At 50.7% G+C, this 20,893-nt stretch overlaps 1 protein-coding gene and 1 long non-coding RNA gene across 5 annotated transcripts in view; one reads left to right on the top strand and one right to left on the bottom strand.

Annotated features, from left to right (window-relative positions):
• Nucleotides 1–20,893, top strand: part of ECE1 (endothelin converting enzyme 1) — a 116,616-nt gene that overhangs the window by 73,346 nt on the left and 22,377 nt on the right. For all 4 annotated transcript variants that reach the window (XM_045035241.1, XM_023258263.2, XM_045035242.1 and 1 more), the window contains exons 5-8: nt 10,374–10,495; nt 12,216–12,362; nt 13,456–13,521; nt 14,556–14,747. In XM_045035241.1, coding sequence (XP_044891176.1) covers nt 10,374–10,495; nt 12,216–12,362; nt 13,456–13,521; nt 14,556–14,747 — 527 coding nt within the window. The remainder of the gene's footprint in view (nt 1–10,373; nt 10,496–12,215; nt 12,363–13,455; nt 13,522–14,555; nt 14,748–20,893) is intronic.
• LOC111561688 lies at nt 37–7,394 on the bottom strand. The gene is made up of 3 exons (XR_006583979.1): nt 7,096–7,394; nt 6,430–6,646; nt 37–615 (listed from the first exon to the last, which is right to left on the bottom strand). It is a non-coding gene; the product is annotated as an uncharacterized LOC111561688 (long non-coding RNA).

The raw sequence follows: 20,893 nt of genomic DNA, 5'->3' as shown, positions 1-20,893 counted from the left end.
AGCCTGGAGCCTGCTTCCCTGTCTGTGTCTCCCTCTCTCTCTGCTCCTCCCCTGCTCATGCTCTGTCTCTCTCTGTCTCAAAAATGAATAAAAACATTTAAAAACAAAAAACAAAAACCTGCTTCCTCCGCCAGGCCTTCTGTGGCTACCAAAGGGCCTCTCTGAGTTTGAGCTACAATTGTGCTCTATGTGCCTGTCATATTTACCGTATTTTATAAGATTAATGCATGCAAAATTAATGCCTGGTTTTTGTAACAATTTGAGCAACCCATACTCCACAAGGAATTTGTGGTCTCCCTTCTTTCTACCCCAGCGCCAGTCTGCCTGAGAAATAGAAACAGAATCATTCCATCAGTATTAAATTTGTCCATGTCAGCGACTTGGCAATTAATCGTGTCGCCCTGTGATATGTCTTGCACTTTTATTTTGGTTCGTTTTCCCGGTAGCTGCTGTCTAGCTTTGTTGCATCTTCCCATGCGTATTGGAAACTCTGTGGACAAGCTGTGTCCAACACGCTCTCCAGCTGCAGCAGCGTGCCCGTCTTTCACGTTCTGAGGACGGGAGTGGGTGTCCGGGGCTTCTCCAGGCTGGCTGGACTGCTTCGGTGCCGCCAACCTGGAGGAAAGGAAAGGAACGCAGAGAGAGCTCACGTCCCTGACCTCAGCCACTCGCTTGTGGGACCTCAGGCACATTACTCAACCTCTTGCCTATAAATTGGGCGTGATAGTAACAACACCCGTTGGTGGAAACTGTTAGGACCAGATGCACACTCACAGCCACACCCACACGGAGAGGAAGCAGTTCGTTTTCTCAGGATGGCTTAAGAATGCTTGGGTTCAAATGCCAACGCATCGCATATAAGCTTTGCCCCCCTGGACAAAAGTTCCTTCCTCTCCCTGGGCCTCACTCTCTTTCCCCGTGAAATGGGGGATAGTATCACCTCAGGCTGTCAGCGTGGTGATGAGTAGAGCTCGGCCAGGACTTGGCCTGCAGTAGATACCAGTCATGGTAATGGTCTCATCATTTACCATTGTTCTTCTGCAGAAAAAGATGCTTCGTTTATCTGCTCCCCCACTTCTGCTCACAGGATGGGGGCCTGTGACGGTCTGAACCGAGTCTGTGGTTTTATCTAAAACAAGTGCAGATCTTGCCCTGATGTGGAGTCCCACATGCTCCTGGCCAGATGGTCTTTCTGCAGCACAGGGACCACAGAACCACAGAATTCCCAGGAACCCCCATCTCTGCAGCCCGCCCAGGTGCTGGAGATCGGTTTCCTCCCTGGGAGCGGTGTGGGAGAGGGTGTTCCAATAAAAACTTACAGAGGAAGAAGTGGGCCGATTAAATGGTGTGCTGTCTTTCCTCTTTGAGACTTTGGGGAAGTGACTGAGGGAGTTTCTGGAACTCAGGGTCCCTGGAAGGAAGCACCCAGGCAATTGGGAGGCCTGTGGTCTGGCCCTGGGCTGCCAAATGATTTTCATACCGTGGGGGCCCTGGAAGTGCCGCCATATTCAAACATGGCCTCCATCTCCATCCTGGGAGCTATGCTGTTGAGCAGCTGCTCCCATGGAACCTTCTTCTGGAAAGTAAGCGCAAGCAGGGATGTCTCTGAGGAGTCCAAGGTTTTCCTCATGAGAAAACTAAATGTGGCTCATTTCACTTTGAACCAAAGCCTCCTCCCTCAGGCTGTTGTGATCGGTACCTTTCTTTGCAGAGCTCCCAGAATATTCCATCATTCATTCCTTCGTTCAGCAGTTAATATGTTATACGCCAGCTGTGTGGCAGACATCACTAGGTGCAGGGATTGTGTAAGGAATAAGACAGCCCTTTCTTACGGAACTTATGTTCCAGCAAGAAAGACAGTAAACAGTGAACAAATAAACAAGTAAATAAGGAATGTTGTGAAGCATTAGGGCTTTGAAACCCATCACGTAGGATGCAGGGCCATGAAGGTAAGAGGCCACTGTTACTACACCAGTCAAGGAGGGATGGGCTTTCAGAAGAGGGACATTTGAACCGAAACTTGAATTAATCATGAGAGAATGGACCACGTGGATGTGAGGAGAAGATTATTCCAGGCAGGACAGTGAGCACAGTGGTCCTGGGGCAGGGATCTGGGAGCAAGAGGGAGAGGGGCTGGAGACAGACCAAGGGGTGGAGACCCCCATCAAGGGCAGTGTTTCTCAACCTTTTTTCATTAATTGCCCCCTCCCTAAAAGGTTTTTTTCTGCTGGAAGCGTCCGACTTCAGCTCAGGTCGTGATCTCACAGTTCGTGAGTTTGAGCCCCATGTCGGGCTCTGTGCTGACAGCTTGGAGCCTGGAGCCTGCTTTGGATTCTGGGTCTCCCTCCCTCCCTCTCTGCCCCTCCCCTGCTCGTGCTCTGTCTCTGTCTCTCAAAAATGAATAAATGTCAAAAAAATTTTTTTAATATTTTTTCTGCTTTATTTTTTTTAGTTCAATTTCTTTAAAGAGATAAACTAAAACAGCTCATGCATTTCTCCCATCACCCCACCCACCAACTCTGGCAACCACTTATCTGTTCTCTAGATCTACGAGCTTGGTTTTTAAAATATATATTATATACAATATATTTTTTTAATTTGTCTTTGTCTAACTTCCTTCACTTAGCATAATATCCTTGAGTTTCATCCATCTCATCACAAATGGCAAGATTTCCTTCTTTTTTATGAATGAATAATATTCCTGGTGTGTGTGTGTGTATGGGTGTGTATACCACATTTTCTTTATCCATTCATCCATCAGTGGGCACTTAGGTTGTCTCAATATCTTGGCTATCGTAAATAATGCTGCAGTGAACGTGGGGTGCATATGTTTTTGAGGTAGTGTTTTTGCTGACTTAGGGTACATATCCAGAAGTAGAATCGCTGGATTATAGGGTAGTTCTATTTTTAATTTTTGGAGGAACCTCCATACTGTTTTCCACAGCGGCTGCACCAATTTATATTCCCACCAACGGTGCATGAGGGTTTCCTTTTCTCCACATCCTCACCAATACTTGTTACTTGTCTTTTCGATACTAGTCATTCTGACAGGTATGAGGTGGTCTCTGCTTGTGGTTTTGGTTTGCATTTCCTGATGATGAGTCATGTTGAACACCTTTTCATGTGTCTGTCGGCCATCTGTATGTCTTCTTTGGAAAAATGTCTATTTATGTCTCCTGTCCATTTTTTATTTTTTTTTAATTTTTTTTTTCAACCTTTATTTATTTTGGGGACAGAGAGAGACAGAGCATGAACGGGGGAGGGGCAGAGAGAGGGGGAGACACAGAATCGGAAACAGGTTCCAGGCTCTGAGCCATCAGCCCAGAGCCCAACGCGGGGCTCGAACTCACGGACCGCGAGATCGTGACCTGGCTGAAGTCGGACGCTTAACCGACTGCGCCACCCAGGCGCCCCTCCTGTCCATTTTTAAAAATGCATTTATTTTTGAGAGAGAGAGAGAAAGAAAATGAGTAGGGGAGGGGCAGAGAGAGAGAGGGAATCCCAGGCACAGAGCCTGACACAGGACTCGAACCCACGGACTGTGAGATCATGAACCGTGAGCCAAAACCAAGAGTGTGATGCTCAGCAAACCGAGCCACCCAGCCACCCCTCTTCTGCCCATTTTTTAATAAGATAATAATTATTATTTTTTTTGCTGTTGAATTGTATGAGTTTTTTATATATTTTGGATATAAGCCCCTTATCAGATGTGTGATTTGTACATATTTCCTCCCATTTAGTAGGTTGCCTTTTTCATTTTGTGGATGGTTTCCTCTGCTGTGCCCATAGTGTCTTCATTAATCAGGGAAATCAGGAAGCATGATGCCTCCAGCTTTTTTCTCCTTTCTTAAGATTACTCTGGGGGAGCCTGGGTGGCTCAGTCGGTTAAGCATCCAACTCTTGATCTCAGCTCAGGTCTTGATCTCAGGGTCATGATTTCAAGCCCCATGTGGAGCCTACTTTAAAAAAAAAAAAAGATTACTTTGGGTATTCAGGGTCTTTCATGGTTCCATATAGATTTTAGGATTATTTGTTCTGTCTCTGTAAAAAATGCCGTTGGAATTCTGATAAGGATTGCATTGAATCTGTACATTGCTTCTGGTAGTATGGACAGCATAACAGTATTAATTCTTCCAGTCTATAAACACAGAATATCTTTCCATTTAAGCGTCTTCTCCAATTTCTTTCACCAATATCTTGTCGTTTTCAATATACAGCTCTTTCAACTTCCTGGTTAAATTTATTCCTATATATTTTATTCTTTTTGATGTAATTGTAAATGGGACTGTTTTCTTAATTTCTCTTTTTGATAGTTCATTATTAGTGTAGTACAGAAATACAACAGGGACACCTGGGCGGCTCATTCAGTTAAGCGTTTGATGATTTCGGCTCAGGTCATGATCTCATGGTTCATGAGTTCAAGCCCTGAATCAGGCTCTGCACTAATAAGGCAGTGCCTGCTTGGGATTCTCTGTCTCCCTCTCTCTGCCCCTCCTCCACTTGCTCTCTCTCTCTCTCTCTCTCTCTCTAATAAACTTAAAAAAATATATATAACAGACTTTTGCGTATTGATGTTGTATCTTGCAACATTATTGGATTTGTTTATTAGTTCTGACAGGTTTTTGATGGAGTCTTTAGGGTTTTCTGTATGTAATATCACGTTCTCTGCATTATAGCAAGAGTGTTACTTCTTCCATTCCCTTTTTTTTTCAAAATTAAAAGACATTGGGGTGCCTGGGTGGCGCAGTCGGTTAAGCGTCCGACTTCAGCCAGGTCACGATCTCGCGGTCCGGGAGTTCGAGCCCCGCGTCAGGCTCTGGGCTGATGGCTCAGAGCCTGGAGCCTGTTTCCGATTCTGTGTCTCCCCCTCTCTCTGCCCCTCCCCCGTTCATGCTCTGTCTCTCTCTGTCCCAAAAATAAATAAATGTTGAAAAAAAAATTATAAAAATAAAATTAAAAGACATTTATTCTCTCATTCACCATATGCACAGAACAAAAGATTTATAACTTGTGTTTAACTTGATAGATTTAAGTATTTCTTCCTTTCCAATTCAGATGCCTTTTATTTCTTTTTCTTAGCTAATTGTTCTGACTACAGCTTTCAGTGCTATGTTGAATAGAAGTGGCAAGAGTGGGCATCCTAGTCTTTACCTGATCTTAGAGGAAAAGCTTTCACCAGTGGGTATGAGGTTAGCTGTGGGCCTTTATTACGTGGAGGCACATTCCCTCTATACTTTGTTGACAGTTTTTATCATAAATGGATATGGAATTTTGTCAAATGCTTTTTCTGCATCTGTTGAGATGATATAATTTTTATCCTTCATTGTGGACATTGAACCATCCTTGCATCCCTGGAATAAATGCGACTTGCTTTTATTGAGTTCTGTTTGCTCATATTTTGTTGAGGATTTTTGCGTCTATGTTCATCAGGAAGGTTGGCCTATAATTTTCTTTTCTTGGGGCATCTTCAGTTTTGGTATCAGGGTAATGCTGGCCTTGTGAAGTAAGTTTGGAAGAGTCATCTCTTCTGTCTTTTGGAAGAGTTTGAGAAACATTGGTCCCTTAATTCTTTGTTGAATGTTTGGTAGAACTCAGCGGTGAAGCTGTCTGGTCCTAGACTTTTGTTTGTTGAGAGGTTTTTGATTACTGATTCAATCTCCTTACCAGTAATTGGTCTGTTCAGATTTTCTGTTTCATCATGATTCAGTCTTGGTAGGCTGTGTATTTCTAAGAATTTATCCATTTCGTCCATGAAGTCCAGTAAGAATATAAGGGATACTACTACTTACAGTTTATGTATTATATGTACACGTGAAAGGGTAAGATATTTCTGCTCCCTAAGAGCTAATTCTCTCCCCCTTCGGGAGCAGTATTGTCCCTGTTGAGAATGCACGACATAGGGCCTTATAGGCAGTTTTAAGGGATTTGTGTGCTCCAGAGTATATTTTTTTTTAATTTTTTTTTTCGACGTTTATTTATTTTTGGGACAGAGAGAGACAGAGCATGAACGGGGGAGGGGCAGAGAGAGAGGGAGACACAGAATCGGAAACAGGCTCCAGGCTCTGAGCCATCAGCCCAGAGCCTGATGTGGGGCTCGAACTCACAGACCACGAGATCGTGACCTGGCTGAAGTCAGACACTTAACCGACTGCGCCACCCAGGCGCCCCTCCAGAGTATATTTGAATTCAGAGTCGTTCAAAACACTAGCTCTTTAAAGTCCACACCCGGGGTTCCACCTCAGCGTCTACTAGACCATCTCCAGCTAAAAATGTTGGAAACCGAACTGCTTATCCCCCTCCCCATCCCTCGACCCCTTGCTCAGGTCAAGGAAATGCAGTGGCATCTGAGACTCCTCTTTCTCTCATACTCCAACTGCTTCTCGCCCCTTCTCTGCTGTCGCCCCAGCCCAAGCCCGCACCATCGCTTACCTCGTCTGTTGCAGTGGCCTGCCACCTGGCCGTCTTGCTTCACCTCTGTTTCCCCAGTGCCTTCCAGGTCATAGATGCCCCACGGGAGAGGATGAAAGAGAGGAGAGGGGAGAGGGTGCTGAGGGTTGTCCCAGTGGGCTCCATGAACCAGAGGGAGGCAGGGGGAGCCATGGAGGAGCTGGACCTTCTCCCAGAGCTCCTGCCCCAGCCGGTGTCACTGTGGGAATACAGGGGATGTGAATGCCGATTCCTGGTGAGGCCTGTGCCCCTGGCCCTTCCTGCCACACCTGCCTCATTTCCTGCCTGTGCCAGTCTCCATCGGGCACTGACCTCATCGCCCTCTCGGCGCCCAGATATGGCATCCTTCCTCACCAGACAGACACTGGGCTCCGTTCTCCCAGCAAATACTGCTGGGGGCTACTCTGTGCCCTCCTCTGAGTTCAGGCGAGGAAACGGACAAGTAGGACAAACTAGTGGGTGAAGTGGCCCAAGCACAGGCCCCCGTGTCCCCGCCACATTGAGCTCAGCCTTCAGCCCAGAGTTCAGGCAAGGGGTTCCCTGGGGCCTCCCCCACCATCCTTTCTCAGGGCCTCCTGTCCTCATAGCATTTGCCCTCCGTGCGGACAGATGCTTTGTGATCATCTCATTGCTGTCTGTCTCACCTACCAGCCTACAGGCCTTCTGTGGACAGACACGTATCCACGTGGTCTGCTGCACTCTCCCTCCAGCCCGGCAGCCACCAAACCATAGGAACTCAATAAACATTTGTGAAAAAACAAGTAAATGTGAGATCCAGGGTGTGGAGCTCAGAGGAAGGAAGTTTGAGCTCATTAGGGGCAGCCTCTCAGCGAAGGAGAGCGGGAGGGTGTGTGTGTGCCTGAAGCACACATTCTGTCCTCCTGGCGATAATGCAGAGAAAGATGGGCACCGGGAACTCTCTAGAATGAGCACAGCCAGGCTGTTCCTCCGGAGCCTTTCTTTGGGCCTCTTATCTCAGTGGCCTTGGTGCAGCAGGGGAGGGAGATGCCAGGCCCTCTCATTGGCCAGAGTACACCGAGCACACTCCCCCATCACCGACCCTGGCATTTCAGGGTCACGGCCAGAGCCACATATGGAAGATGAGACGCTACTTTCAGGCTCTGGCAAGCAATGATGATTCTTTTGCTTTCCCTTCTAACAGCCCAGCTGCTGGGAGGCATTGTCATAGAAACAAGGCTTCGGGGGGGGGGGGTGGAAACCCCCCTTTTGCTTTCCCTGAAGTTCTGCTTCCTGAGTCTGAGGAGCAGGGAGAGGTCCAGCTCTCCCCATTTCTGCCCTCCCCTCCGGAAGGCTTCCTTTCGTGCTCCAGAAGGGAATAGGGATGCGCAGGTGTTTCTAGGCTTCAGCGGCATGGCAGGCTGTGGCTTCCAGGGCTGTGTGGACCCTCCACAGCCCCTCGTCACTCAGGCCCCTGGACCACTGTCTCTCTCAGGGTTCTGTCTCTGCATCTCCCTTCAGACTAGCTCAGGCTGGTCCCATGCCTTCTTCAGGGCCATCACCCTGACTTCAGCAAGATGGGGGTTGATGCTCTCTGACCAGAGAAAACCATGGTGCTGGTTATGGTAAGAATTGGGGGGAGGGCAGGTGGGCTTTTGCAACAGGGCTGGGAGAGCTAAAGTGACCCACGCTGAAAGTCAAGTCAGGAGCTGACGGGTGCCCCCTGCACCACAGGCCACTCCAAATGGATATCTTTTCTCTAGATAGCATGCCCTTGTGCGCCTCTCGTGTTTCCCCAAACTCTCCAATTCTGTCCAAACCCAAGGCTCTTTCCCCTCATTTCTGCCTGGTGAATAACTTCTTACCTTTAAAAGAACCAGCTCGGGGAGCCTGGCTGGCTTAGTCCGTGGAGCATACAACACCTGATCTAGGGGTTGTCAGTTCGAGCCCCACAGTGGGTGTAGAGCCTACTAAAAAAATTTTTTTTAATATTTTTTTATTGTTTTTTACACTTATTGATTTTTTGAGAGACAGAGCACAAGTTGGGAAGGGGCAGAGAGAGGAGACACAGGATCCGAAGCAGGCTCCAGGCTCTGAGCTGTCAGCACAGAGCCTGACGCAGGGCTTGAAATCACAAACCGTGAGATCATGACCTGAGCTGAAGTTGGACGCTTAACCGACTGAGCCACCCAGGTGCCCCTAAAAAGTATTTTTAATAAAAAATAAACAAAAGAACTGGCTTAGAGCTAGAGTCCCCCTGACCCCACCTCACCCCACCAAAGGGTGTGAATTTTCTTTGGGCTCCATAGCCATTTGCAGTAACCAAAGCACCTCCGTGTCTCTTGGTCATTTCTTTGCTTGGCTGTGTCCACTACTAGACCATGAACTCCCTGGAGGCAGAGACTACCTGGGTCTTATTCATGTCTGTAAAACTGGAGCCAAGCCCAGTGCCCGGCACTCAATAGGTGCTCCATGTTGGGGCCTTCATGAAAGAACGTCTCTGGAGAGGCTCCATAGGAAAGATGGCCTCTGGGAGAGGCCTTGAAGGCTGTAAGATTTTGACAGTGTCCCATACAGGAGGGCCAGGGGGACATTTTTCTTCATGTGTTTTCTTGTCTGTTATCTGTGTCGTCATACTAGAAAGGAAGAAGCACTGGGACGGGGACATTGTCTCTTGTGTCCCCGAAGCTTGTGCAGTACCTAGCACAGAGTGAGCATCTAGCATCTATTTAGTGGATGAGTGGATAAGGTTCTGCCAGAAAAGTCTTCATGGAGGAGGTGGGGTTTGGGAGAGTCTTTGAAGGAAGCAAGAGAAGGAGTTTCTGGGTCCAGGAGAAGTGAATTTGAAGTGAGGAAAGGTACGGGGCGCCTGGGTGGCTCCGTCGGTTGAGCGTCCGACTTCAGCTCAGGTCATGATCCCATGATCCGTGAGTTCGAGCCCCGCGTGGGGCTCTGTGCTGACAGCTCGGAGCCTGGAACCTGCTTCGGATTCTGTGTCTCCCTCTCTCTCTGACCCTCCCCCATTCATGCTCTCTCTCTGTCTCAAAAATAAATAAACATTAAAAAAAAAAAAAAAGAAATGAGGAAAGGTGACTGTGGAGCAGTGAGGAAGGGGTTCCCCGGAGAGGCAGCAAAGTGGACAGACAGAATTGAGGGGGTCAGGGACCCAGGCATTATCTGGAGCAGGGCTCTGAAATGAAGGCTCAGGCATGGGAGCTCTGGCAGGTAGTAGGTCCTTCACGACCTGAACAGCAGGACGTGGTCACCTTCCCTGGGTATAAACAGGGCCCTGCCCTGTGCTGGTGCACGTACAGGAGTGTGGCCCTCAGCAGGCAGCTCCTGGACTGGGACACTGAGGACAGGGAGAGGGGGACCAAGGTCTCCCAGGCGTCCCGGTGTAAGGATAGAGGTGCTGACTGTTGAGTTAGGAAGAGACACGGCAAAAGCACTCTGTGTGAACTGTAAATCTGATGAACAGCCTGGACCCTCAGGGGAGAAAGGGAGAAGGAAACTCCTAGGGAATGAGGCCTTGGAAGCTTCCATTCAGCTCCATGCTTTATCCCAAGAGAAGTCATCTGGGATCTGAAAACCAAGACAGGCCTCTGTCCCACACACCAGGCGGGGGTGTCTGGGCCACGTGTTAGCCAGCAGGGAAAGCAGGGTGTCCTTCTGGGTGGCCCATGCTGCCAGCCTAGGGACATGTCTGCGAACCTGCCTGGCAGACAGGGAGACACATGGTATGCTTTTCTTATTTGCACTCAGCAAAAATTAGGAAGCACCTCATTTCCCAGGATCTGCCCAGGGGCAGTCGTATACCCGCTGTGACTGAGTCTTTGTGGCTACCTGACAGGGAGAAGTCCTAGGTCTTTTTACAGCTGAGAACACCGAGGCTCTGAGAAGGACTCCCTCAGTGCTACCCACTGAGCAACTGAGGGCGTGTTGCAAACTGCTATCCCTTGTCATTCCAGAAAATTCCACAGCCAGTGTGAGCGAGGCAGAAAGGAAGGCCCAAGTATACTACCGTGCATGTATGAATGAAACCAGGATCGAGGAGCTTAAGGCCAAGCCCCTGATGGAGCTGATTGAGAAGGTGAGTTCTTGGAGCAGGCTCTCATGGATCTCCTCCAGCCTGAGCCACCTGCCTCCACCCCTCTGGCTGCCACCCCAGCTCTCAGGTACCACTGGGGCCTGGCAACCTCACATCTCAGCTGGACTGTAGAACCTGTCGGGGCTGAGTGTGTCTGAGTGTGTGTGTGTGTGTGTGTGTGTGTGTGTGTGTATGCGTGCACGTGCTCATGTGTACGCATGCGTCTCTGTGGGTGGGAATATCTGTATTTGTGTCAGGGTACACGTCAGCACCTGTTGTGGATGTGTGCCACACGTATGTATGCCTCTCTGCATCTGTGTGTGGGATGGGGGCCGTATTTATAGAAAAAGCATTTCTCTACCTTGTTGATTCCCTTTCTGCAGAGGGTGTGTTTTTGTGAAGAGGGGTATGTTCCAGAAGGACCAACTGAAAGTCTCAGATCTGAAGCAGAACCCCCTCCCCCCCGCCCCAGGGCACCTGGGTGGCTCAGTTGGTTGAGCGTCTGACTCTTGATTTCCGCTCGGGTCCTGATCCCAGGTAGTGGGCTCAAGCCTTGTCAGCTCCGTGCTGAGCGTGAAACCTGCTTAAGATTCTCTCCCTCTGCCCCTCTCCCCACTGTCTTTGTCTCTCTTAAAAAAAAAAAAAAGAAGAAGAACCCTCTCCTCCCCCATGAGGAGGGCCCCAGTTACCCCAGGCCTCCCATTCTCTCACAGGGGAGAACTCTTTCTTGCTGGGCACCTCCCAGTCAGCCTTGGATGGACTCTGCAGGGGCTGCCTATGACTGGCTAGGCTGCCTGACACCCACAGAGGGTGGCCATGGATGTTTTCCAGCTGTCTCATGCTCCCTCAGGGCCCCGCCTCCTGGCTTGGCTCTGAGAAGTCATTGCAGCAGGATGGGGAGCTGTGGACACCGGAGACCAGACAGTCCTCCCCTCTGGCACTGGTCCCACATGCCAGTGTGTGCCAAGCCAGAGACACCGAGGAGGTTACAAAACCCCATCTCCGGGGCACCTGGCTGGCTCAGATGGTAGAGCATGCGACTCTTGATCTCGGGGTCATGAGTTTGAGCCCTGTGTTGGGTATAGAGCCTACTTGAAAACAAAACTCCCAGGGGCACCTGGGTGGCTCAGTCGGTTAGGCATCTGACCTCGGCTCAGGTCATGGTCTCACGGTTCATGAGTTTGAGCCCCACATCGGGCTCAGCACTGACAGTGTGGAGCCTGCCTGGGATTCTCTCTCTCATGCTTTAAATAAATAAACAAACAAACAAACAAACAAGTAAACTTAAAAAATAAATAAATAAATAAAAAAGAGTCCAAGCTCTGAGAAACACTAGAGACCATGGCTTTATCAACCTTTTTAAAAATATGGAGACTTTTTTTTTCCATAGGCACAATTGAATTTTGTGCACAACTGAATCCACATGAGTCAGTATTCAAAAAGTGAACAGGGTGTGGGAGAAGTCTCCTTTCCATCCCCATCCCCAAGAGAGCAGCTGCCACGTGGATTCATTGCTCGCTCATTTAGGGCAAATCTCGTTCCACCCAGCGTCTCCTGTTGCTGGTCAGACACTCGACGAAGACCATCCCTTTCATTTGCTCTTGAGGCTCAGAGAGGTCAGATGACTGCTCCGGGTCACAGAGCAAGTCCGTGGCAGGAGCAGAATTCACACCCGGGTCTCCTGCCGCCTCTTCACCTCCCCCTTCCCTCTCTCTGCCCGCAGCTAGGGGGCTGGAACATCACAGGTCCCTGGGACAAGGACAACTTCCAGGACACCCTGCAGGTGGTCACCTCCCACTACCGCACGTCTCCCTTCTTCTCTGTCTACGTCAGTGCCGACTCCAAGAATTCCAACAGCAACGTGATCCAGGTGAGCTGGCCTGGGTCCCCAGGAAGACGAATGGGCATGTTTTGCATTTAACCTGTTCTGAGTTTTGCAAGCGCCGGAGTAGGGGCAGACTTGCCCTGGGCGACAGGCCTCTGGTTTCTGAGTCTGGATTATTTCTGGAGACTCTGAACCGTGAGATTTTTGTCGGCAACAAGTCACGAAAGAGCAGGCTGCCGTCCTCGGGTAGGTGGGGTCAGTGCAGCATAGACGGGTCTCCGGGGTTCTCATCGGTCACCGCGGGCCCCCAGAGTGATGCCAACTCCTGGACACAGCTAAAGCCCCCTCCCGGTTCCCTCACCTCAGCCTCCGCCCTTTGTGGCTCTGCTTGGAATGGCTTGGAGTCCCTCTCTGCCTGCCGGAGCCTGCCCTGGACTTTGTATCGGCACCCCCAGGGAAGCCCCGGCCCTGATCCACCCACCCTCAGATGAGGAAGCGAGGAGCCCGGGCTGGGGGCCGTGAAGGCCGAGTTCCCACCCAGTTCTGCCTCTCACTCAGCATGTGACCTCGGGCAAGTGCCTCAACCGCTCTGAGCTGCAGTTTCCTTCTCAATCAAACGAATTGTAACAACACCTCCTCTAGGCTCTGAGAGTTGCTGTCAGGAACTGACCCTCCCCTACCTGCCAGACCCTCAGCACGTCCTCCCCTGGCTCTCTCCTTTGAGTCCTCATTCCAGCTCTGAGGGCTAGGTATTATTTCCCCTATTTTCCATGCAAAGAACCTAAGGACCAGAAAGGTTCAGTGACTTGACTAAGGCTACAGGGGTCTTAACCACTGCACCGTCTTGGGAAGTGTTTAATTAAGTAGAAGCACTGTGCCAAGCCTAAGAGGTGTTTAGAGGGAGGGTGGCTCTAGCCCTTCGGAAGGGCCCAGAATCCCCGTGTCCGGGCAGCTATGCAGCCAGACATGTGTCTGTTCCCACGCCGGCTGGCCCCACCCCAGAGGGGTCCTCTGCTACCAGCTCCTGCTCTGGCTGGGACCCAGGCCGGTCCTGTGTTGCCATGTGCCAGCTGTCCCCACAGCAGGCGGTGTGTATGTGCGACAGGAGACCCCCTCTCACTCCTGCCTTTCTCTCCAGGTGGACCAGTCTGGCCTGGGCTTACCCTCAAGGGACTATTACCTGAACAAAACTGAAAACGAGAAGGTGAGTGTGCTTCTTCAGAGAGAGTGGCTCCCAGCCCACACCCTGTGACGTTTTACCCTCTCAGTGTCCCCTCCACATCACACCTGTGCGGGTCTTTGAAGCTGGAGTTGCACTGAGGAATCAGTTATCTGATGGATGATAGATAGTCCCTGGCAGAAACAGACTAGCTGTTTCCCATTCAGGCATCGTGGGCACAATAGGCAGGGGATGGACAGGTGTCTTTTGTCCCCACTGTAGAGTAAGACAGCAGTAATGGCCATGGCCATCTGTGGGTGCTAAGCCTCTTATATACTCACCTCTTCCCCCCGCCCCCCCAGTAACCCCGCAGATACAGAACTTCTCTGAACTTCATTCACCTCATCTGCCATGTGGGTATTATTTTTACCTTGCCTTTTATAGAGGAGAGAGCAAGGCCCAGAGATGCTAAGTGACCCGCCCAAGGTCACATAGGGGTGAGGCTGAGATTCACATCCAGACCTGCTAACTCCAAAACCCATGCCTCTCATGATGTCCCGGAGAAACCTCGTCTGTGGTTCATCACGTCTCCATTCATCCTGCCCACTTGTATTGGGCGTGCACCTACCAAGTGCCTGATGCTGGGGGGAGAGTGGGGACTGAGATAGTCATGGTCCCCGCTTAGAGTCTAGCAGGGGAGGCAGACGTTAATGAACTAACCACCCAGTTGGAGGCATAATGACAAATTGTGATAGCTCAAGGGTGAGCTGAGAAAGTCGAACACGGGAACCTAATTCGGATCTGGGGACATGGCAGAGGAGGGCAGCTCAGAAAAAGCGTGTTGTAAGAACTGAAGGATGGTCTGTGGGTAGCTTTCCCGTGATGGGCGTCCGAGCGGGAGTGTGGGTGGGGAACAGCAGGGACCCCCACCCACTCGAGCCCCTGAGGGCTTCGTGCCGAGTTCCGTGGGCAGCTGGTCTGCGGACTTCCCGCACTGAGCTGGCCCTGCCCCACCCGCCACCCGTGTCCAGCGTGCAGCAGGTGACACGACTGACAGACTGCGGGTGCTGGGCCCACAGGTGCTGACGGGATACCTGAACTACATGGTCCAGCTGGGGAAGCTGCTGGGTGGAGGGGACGAGGCCACCATCCGGCCCCAGATGCAACAGATCCTGGACTTTGAGACGGCACTGGCCAACATCACCATCCCCCAGGAGAAGCGCCGGGACGAGGAGCTCATCTACCACAAAGTGACAGCTGCCGAATTGCAGGTAACGTGAGCTCCGGTTGACGTGGAGCCCGGGGCAGGCGCAGGGCTTCAGGACGTAGGGTGCTGGGCTGGGGCTTTTATACCCACTTCATCAGGTCCCCAGAACAACCCTAAGGAGCAAGGATGGTTGTCGTCCCAGTTCACAGATGGGAAAACTGAGGCTCAGAGAGGCTAAGTTATCTGCTGAAGGCCACATAGCTTTTCTGTAACAACAGCATTTACCTGGGGAGGCTCTGTGGTCATGACGATAATAGCTCACACTGATTGGGCATTTCCATGCTCAAGCCCCAGTCACATCGAGCCTGGTGTATATACAGCAAACCATAGACCTGAGAGGTGGGTTCTGTAGTCACTTCTCCCTTTTCCAAGCCAGGAGGTTAAGTGACATGTTCAAGGCCCTGAGGCTCCCTAAGTGCCAGGGGAGCTGGACATTGGACTCACGCGTGGCTCATGGCATCTCTGTTCTTGACCACGATCCCTGGCAACCTCCTGGAGGTGAGAGGGGGTTTCTCTCTGTCACCTGGTGTAACCCATTGGAAAGCAAGTGGCCCCTCTGCTGAAGGCTGCCCCCTGGTGGCTCCTTGAGGCTTGCAGGTGGTGAGTTGACTGCCAGTTCCGTCTTCCCAGTTCACCGTGTGTTGGCGTCTGGCTTTATCCCAGATCCCCAGGGTCGCAGAGGAATCAGCAAGGTGGGCTTGGCCAGTCTTCCTGTTTCCTGCCATTGCCTAGGAAGGTTCGGTGAGGCCTGCTTCTCCGCTGGGGAGGGTGACTAGGCCACTGTGTAGGGGTTCTACCGAGATGTCTCCTCCCTCCTTGTCTACCTTGACCAGCCAGGTCCCGCCCACCCATTGGAGTTGGCTCATGCGCTCTCCTTTCAGAAAGAACACCTCGGTCCCTACCCTTTTTCACCCTCCATTCCTTGCTCTGACAGGTATAGGGCCACCGTCAGGGCCTTGCTCTGGAGGTACTTCCAGGGTAGAGAGGAACACCAACCAGGAAGCAGTCCCAGACTGCTGAGTGCTCTGGGTGAAAGAAGGAGGGCACTAGGACCCAAGTAGGGGGAAGTCAGGGAAGGTGAGTGGGATGTGTGGGCGAGAGGAGCACCAGGCCAACAGGGTGTCCCAGGTGGAGATACAGCCCAGGCAAAGCTGGGATGAAGGTGAGAGAGTCTCTTCTGGGTGCCAGCTGCCCTTTGGGTCCCCGGAGGAGCTGGCATCGGGGTGAGTGGTGTGCATGAGTTGTTTCGGAGATCAGCAGCCTGTGTTGGGGACCATCTGGCACCGTGTTGCCACTCTGAGGCCCGGAGGTCAAAGGAGATGCTGTCTGTGCAGTGTGATTTGGTTTGCTCCAGCTGTCCACTTCTCAACGCAAAAAGGGCCCCAGCAGCAGCCCAGCCCCCCATGGTGGCCATAATGCCAAACGACCACCCCCAGGGAGGCAGAGGAGACACCGTAGCCCTGAGCACATCTGCCCCAGCGTGGCTTCCGGGCTCTACCCCAGGGCACCTTATAACATTGCTTTTGCTCTGATCTTCGAGCAAGACAAGAAAGGCTTTTCCTCCCCCGCTGCTGCAGAGCCCTCCAGGTAAGGGAGGACTTTAGCAGAGGTACAGGCCCTGGGCTTGGAGTCAGAAGACTGCTCTGGCCCAGCCCCACTAGGAGCTGTGTGGCAAGTCACAAGACCCCCACGTGAGCCTTTGTTTCCTTCCTCACTCGTTCACACCTGCTTTATTCCAGAACACAAGAGACAAATGAGAGGCAGCCCCTGTCCCCATAAGGTGCACTGGTTCTTTAGTCACAGAGTTCTTTGAGAACAAGTTGAAAACTCTGGAGTGTCTCCCAGGGGAACAGGGCATGTGTGCATATTAAAAAATTATGTCTAGGGGCGCCTGGGTGGCTCAGTCGGTTGAGCGTCTGACTTCAGCTCAGGTCACGATCTCACAGTCCGTGAGTTCGAGCCCCGCGTCAGGCTCTGGGCTGATGGCTCAGAGCCTGGAGCCTGCTTCCGATTCTGTGTCTCCCTCTCTCTCTGGCCCTCCCCCGTTCATGCTCTGTCTCTGTCTCCAAAATAAATAAACATTAAAAAAAAATTAAAAAAAAAATTATGTCTAGCATTTAAAGATTAAGTCCTGGACCCCTGAAACCTAGTATCCTCCAAAAGAATCTCTTCCTGGCCTGCCCACAGGGTTTAAGAGGATGAGATGAGGCAAAGGATGAGATTTCATTTTGTAAGCTCATGTGCACAATTCAAATGTACTGTAGTAATCGTTATTCGTGTTATTCCTTTGTTGTTGATGATGCCAGCCCACGTCTCTAACACTAAACCAATTTGATTTATTCCAGCCTTGGACAGAGAAGGCCTTGCTATTCCCTGGTAGCTGGGAATTTGGTTTTCTTCCTACACCCCAGGTGACTCAGGGAAAGGTGTGCCAGCCTTCACAGTATGTGTCCAGGCTAACCCCACCAGAATAGAGTGGTTCCAGGCCAGCCCCCATCAGAGTCTGAATTCAGAGCCACAAATCAGACATCCTCTGTTCCTTCTCTGGGGGCCTGAGGCCCTTCTCATTCCTTTCTAAGACCTTCCATATCAGAAGTTGTTTGAGGGGTGCCTGGGTGGCTCAGTTGGTTAAGCATCCGACTCTTGGTTTCAGCTCAGGTTGTGATCTCACAGTTGCATGAATTCGAGCCCCGCACCGGGCTCTGCGCTAACAGCATGAAGCCTTCTTGGGATTCTGTCTCTCTCCCTCTCTGCCCCTCCCCTGCTCGCTCACTCTCTCTCTCTCTCAAAATAAATAAACTTAAAAATTAAAAACAAGAAAAAGTTGTTTGAGCATGAGTCCTGTCCTCTGCTCTAAATTCTCCAGCTGAGATCATGTTTGATAGCATCTTCCTTTTCTCTCTTATTTTGCAAGCCTACTTGAGCTGGCTGGTTGGTGACCAGCAGTACTCTTTGGCTGCAGGTTTGGAAAATAGAGCTGACTGGTGTGCCCCAAAGGATTTGAGTCACAAGTGGAATGTCCCAGTCAGTTAAAACAGCCGTCTCTATGGAGACAGATCTAGGCACACATGTTTAAGTTAGGCGTTCACTAAAGCAAGATTGAAAATGTGAAAATTCTGTTCAACACACACCTTATCTGGGGTTATGGGAATTTGCCTGCACAGAACACCTGCTCTCCCTGACGAAACAGGCGTGTGTCAAGTGCACAGGGATTTATCACCACCTGATGTCTGTACCCTGATTAGAATGTTCCAGTCGCCTGCAGTTTGTGAAGCTCTCGTTCATTGTGTAAACAATGACATTTTGTAAACCTGGTGAATTTCCCAGGCGTCTTTGCCAACAGATCATGCAGGCAGGTGTCTCTAAGCGTTGAGCCCTATTTGACCGTCTCACCTGGACACCTCCCAGTTTTGCAGCCACAGAAATTGTTAAAGAGAAGCCCCAGAGGTTACCTGCCTAGGGGATTCTTGCCAGAAAGAAAGAGTTAATGGACAAGCCAGGGGGAAAGGCAGCTCAGGTTTAAAGAGCAGGCCATCCCCACGAGGTACAGAGCAGCCAACCACGCTGAGGTGGGGGGGGGGGTGCAGAATGTTGTCCCCATTTTATTTGCATTTATATTTGTGTTGGGGGGGGCATTTTAGAGAAAAGCTACAGAACGGCTTGAGGTCCCAGAACAAGTTCATGGTGAGGACTCTGATCCATGTCTCCTCTTGGAGTCGGGTGGGCAGGGATGTGCGGGAGCCCACCGGGCACGCCTCTTTGGAATCCTGTCTAGAGCATCTCTGACAAAAACCACCGCGGGTAGTTTGCGGTAGGTCCTGATGCCACTACGAATCGCCTCCCTGCCCCCCAAGAGCTGGCACACCGCTGCCTGTGGGAGCTGCCCTCTTCTGTCCTCGGAGGTCCTTATTCCCCAAGAGCTGAGTTGCCCTTCGAAACCGGAGAGACGAGGGAGCCTAGAGTTTAGACCTGCACAGTCACTAGCTAACTACGTGAACTCAGAAAGGTCACCTTAGCTCATCTGCAAAGTCGGCATCTGTTAAGGGGAGGGCTTTATGACTGCTTTCTCACTGAGGGTATCGTAGGTAGTTACCAACAGGTTATAGGTTCATCTGATGTTGTAGATTGATTTTACATTGTACATTATTGATCGATCTTACCATATGAAGGCCGATTGTAATGTGTCTCTTGCAGCCTTTGTCTTCAGTTCTGCCCTTTTGCAAGGGAACAGAGAACAGAATTTATAATCCTTCAAGCCCAGGCCCACGCTTGGGAGACCTTGAGAATGATTACGATAGTTCATATCGATTGAGTGCTTGTTAAGTGCTGGCTACAATTCTCTGTGACTGACACATATCAGCACTTTTGCTGTATAACACAGTATATGTTTGCAACTTGTAAAATCACAGGGCGAAAAAGTAAGAACAACAGGTCGTGTGGGAGAAATAGGACTTAGAGAGTTCCAGGGCCCTGCAGTTTATGAAGCTCTCATTAATTGTATAAACAACTCCAATTAGATTCAAAAGCTGTGCCACTTGAAAGACATCACGCTAAGTGAAACAAACCAGTCACAGAGACAAATACTGTATGGTTCCACTTACACGAGGTAGCGGGAGCCGCCAAATTCATAGAGACAAAAAGTAGAATAATGGTTACTGGGGGCCCAGTAGGGAGGGAACTAGGGGGCATTCTTGTTTAATAGGTGCAGAGTTTCAGTTTTGCAAGATGGAATCTGGAGATGGACGGTGACGGTACTTAATGTCGCTGAACTGCATGCTTAAAAATGGTTTCGATGGTAAACTTTATGTTTGTGTATTTGACCACAGTTAAACCCAGAAGTTGTGCAAGTTTGTAACCAAAACAATAACTGGAACCTGGAGAGAGCTCAGCATGCCTGGAGGCTGCCTGGCGGGCAGTGGAGGAAGGCTGTTGTGGACACAGAGACCGTGCAGGCAGATGGGCTCTGCGCAGTGGGGCTGCTGCCGCTAGGCGGGCTGAGAGCAGGCTACCTGCTCGAAGCTGGGAGTTACTCGAAGCCGGAGTGCAGAGGGAGCTCTGGCATCGGCCGTCGTTTTAAATGATCTTACGGGCACCTGGGTGGCTCAGTTGGTCAAGCATCTGACTCCTGGTTTAGGTTCAGGTCATGATCCCAGGGTTGCAAGGTGGAGGCCCATGTCGGGCTCTGTGCTGAGGGGTGGAGCCTGCTTAGGATTCTCTCTCTCTCTCTCTCTCTCTCTCTCTCTCTCTCTCTCTCTCTCCCCCACCCCCTGGCCTCTCTCCCCAGCTCATGCTCTCTCTCTTCTCTCTCTCTCTCTCTCTCAAAAATAAAAATAAATAATAAAAAATAAATGATCGTAAAATAGAGCTGACCAGCCAGCCTCCTGTGCATCAGCAGAGCTGGGGGCTTTTCCTTTCTCGCTGGAGGTTGTCAGTCTAAGCTTATTTTTTCAGATCCCGTGCCCAAGAAAAAACACCTGTGGCCCGAAGCATTTGCACATTATACTGCTATCATTCTCGAATTTACCGGTCGTATAGACTAATCACCTAGTAATTGGTATTATGGAAGTGCATGTTGAATGGAACAGACAGCATTAATCTGTTTAATCCTTACACTAACCCCATGGCGTGAGTTCTGTTATGATGATGAGATCCCTTTTCAGACGAGACCCTGAGGCACAGAGTGGTTCATCCACTTACTCAAGGTTACACAGCTAGTAAGTAAGAGAGCTGGAATACGAACCCAGGCGGTTTGGCTCTGGATGCTACACAGCTTTCCGTTATAGGCCCGTCTGGGCTCAGTTTCTTCATCGATACACTGGGGACAGTGGCGCCTCCCACCGAGGCCTCTCATGAGGTCCCGCTGAGAGAAGACGTGTGAGTCGTTTGCAGTGGTACCTGGCACAGGAGGGGCTTGCAGAATGGTAGCTACTGCTGCTGTCACTGTGTCCCCTTTATTCCGTCCCAGCTCCGTTTCAAGTTGAAGTTGGTGTTTGGCTCCTTAGAATTCTGTCGAGAGCATCTCTGACAAAAGCCAGAGACCTCAGTTCGACATCTGCACAGGGCGCTGTCCGTGCCCAGCTCTGCGGAGGCATGGTGCCGCCTTCCTCGGAAGAGCACCCTGGAGCCTTGGGCGTGGAGGAGAAACAGCCC

This window comes from Felis catus, chromosome C1 (genome assembly GCF_018350175.1).
Source record: "Felis catus isolate Fca126 chromosome C1, F.catus_Fca126_mat1.0, whole genome shotgun sequence".
Classification (NCBI taxonomy): domain Eukaryota; kingdom Metazoa; phylum Chordata; class Mammalia; order Carnivora; family Felidae; genus Felis; species Felis catus.
Note: the sequence above shows the minus strand (reverse complement) of the source record. Positions and strands in the feature narration are given on the sequence as shown.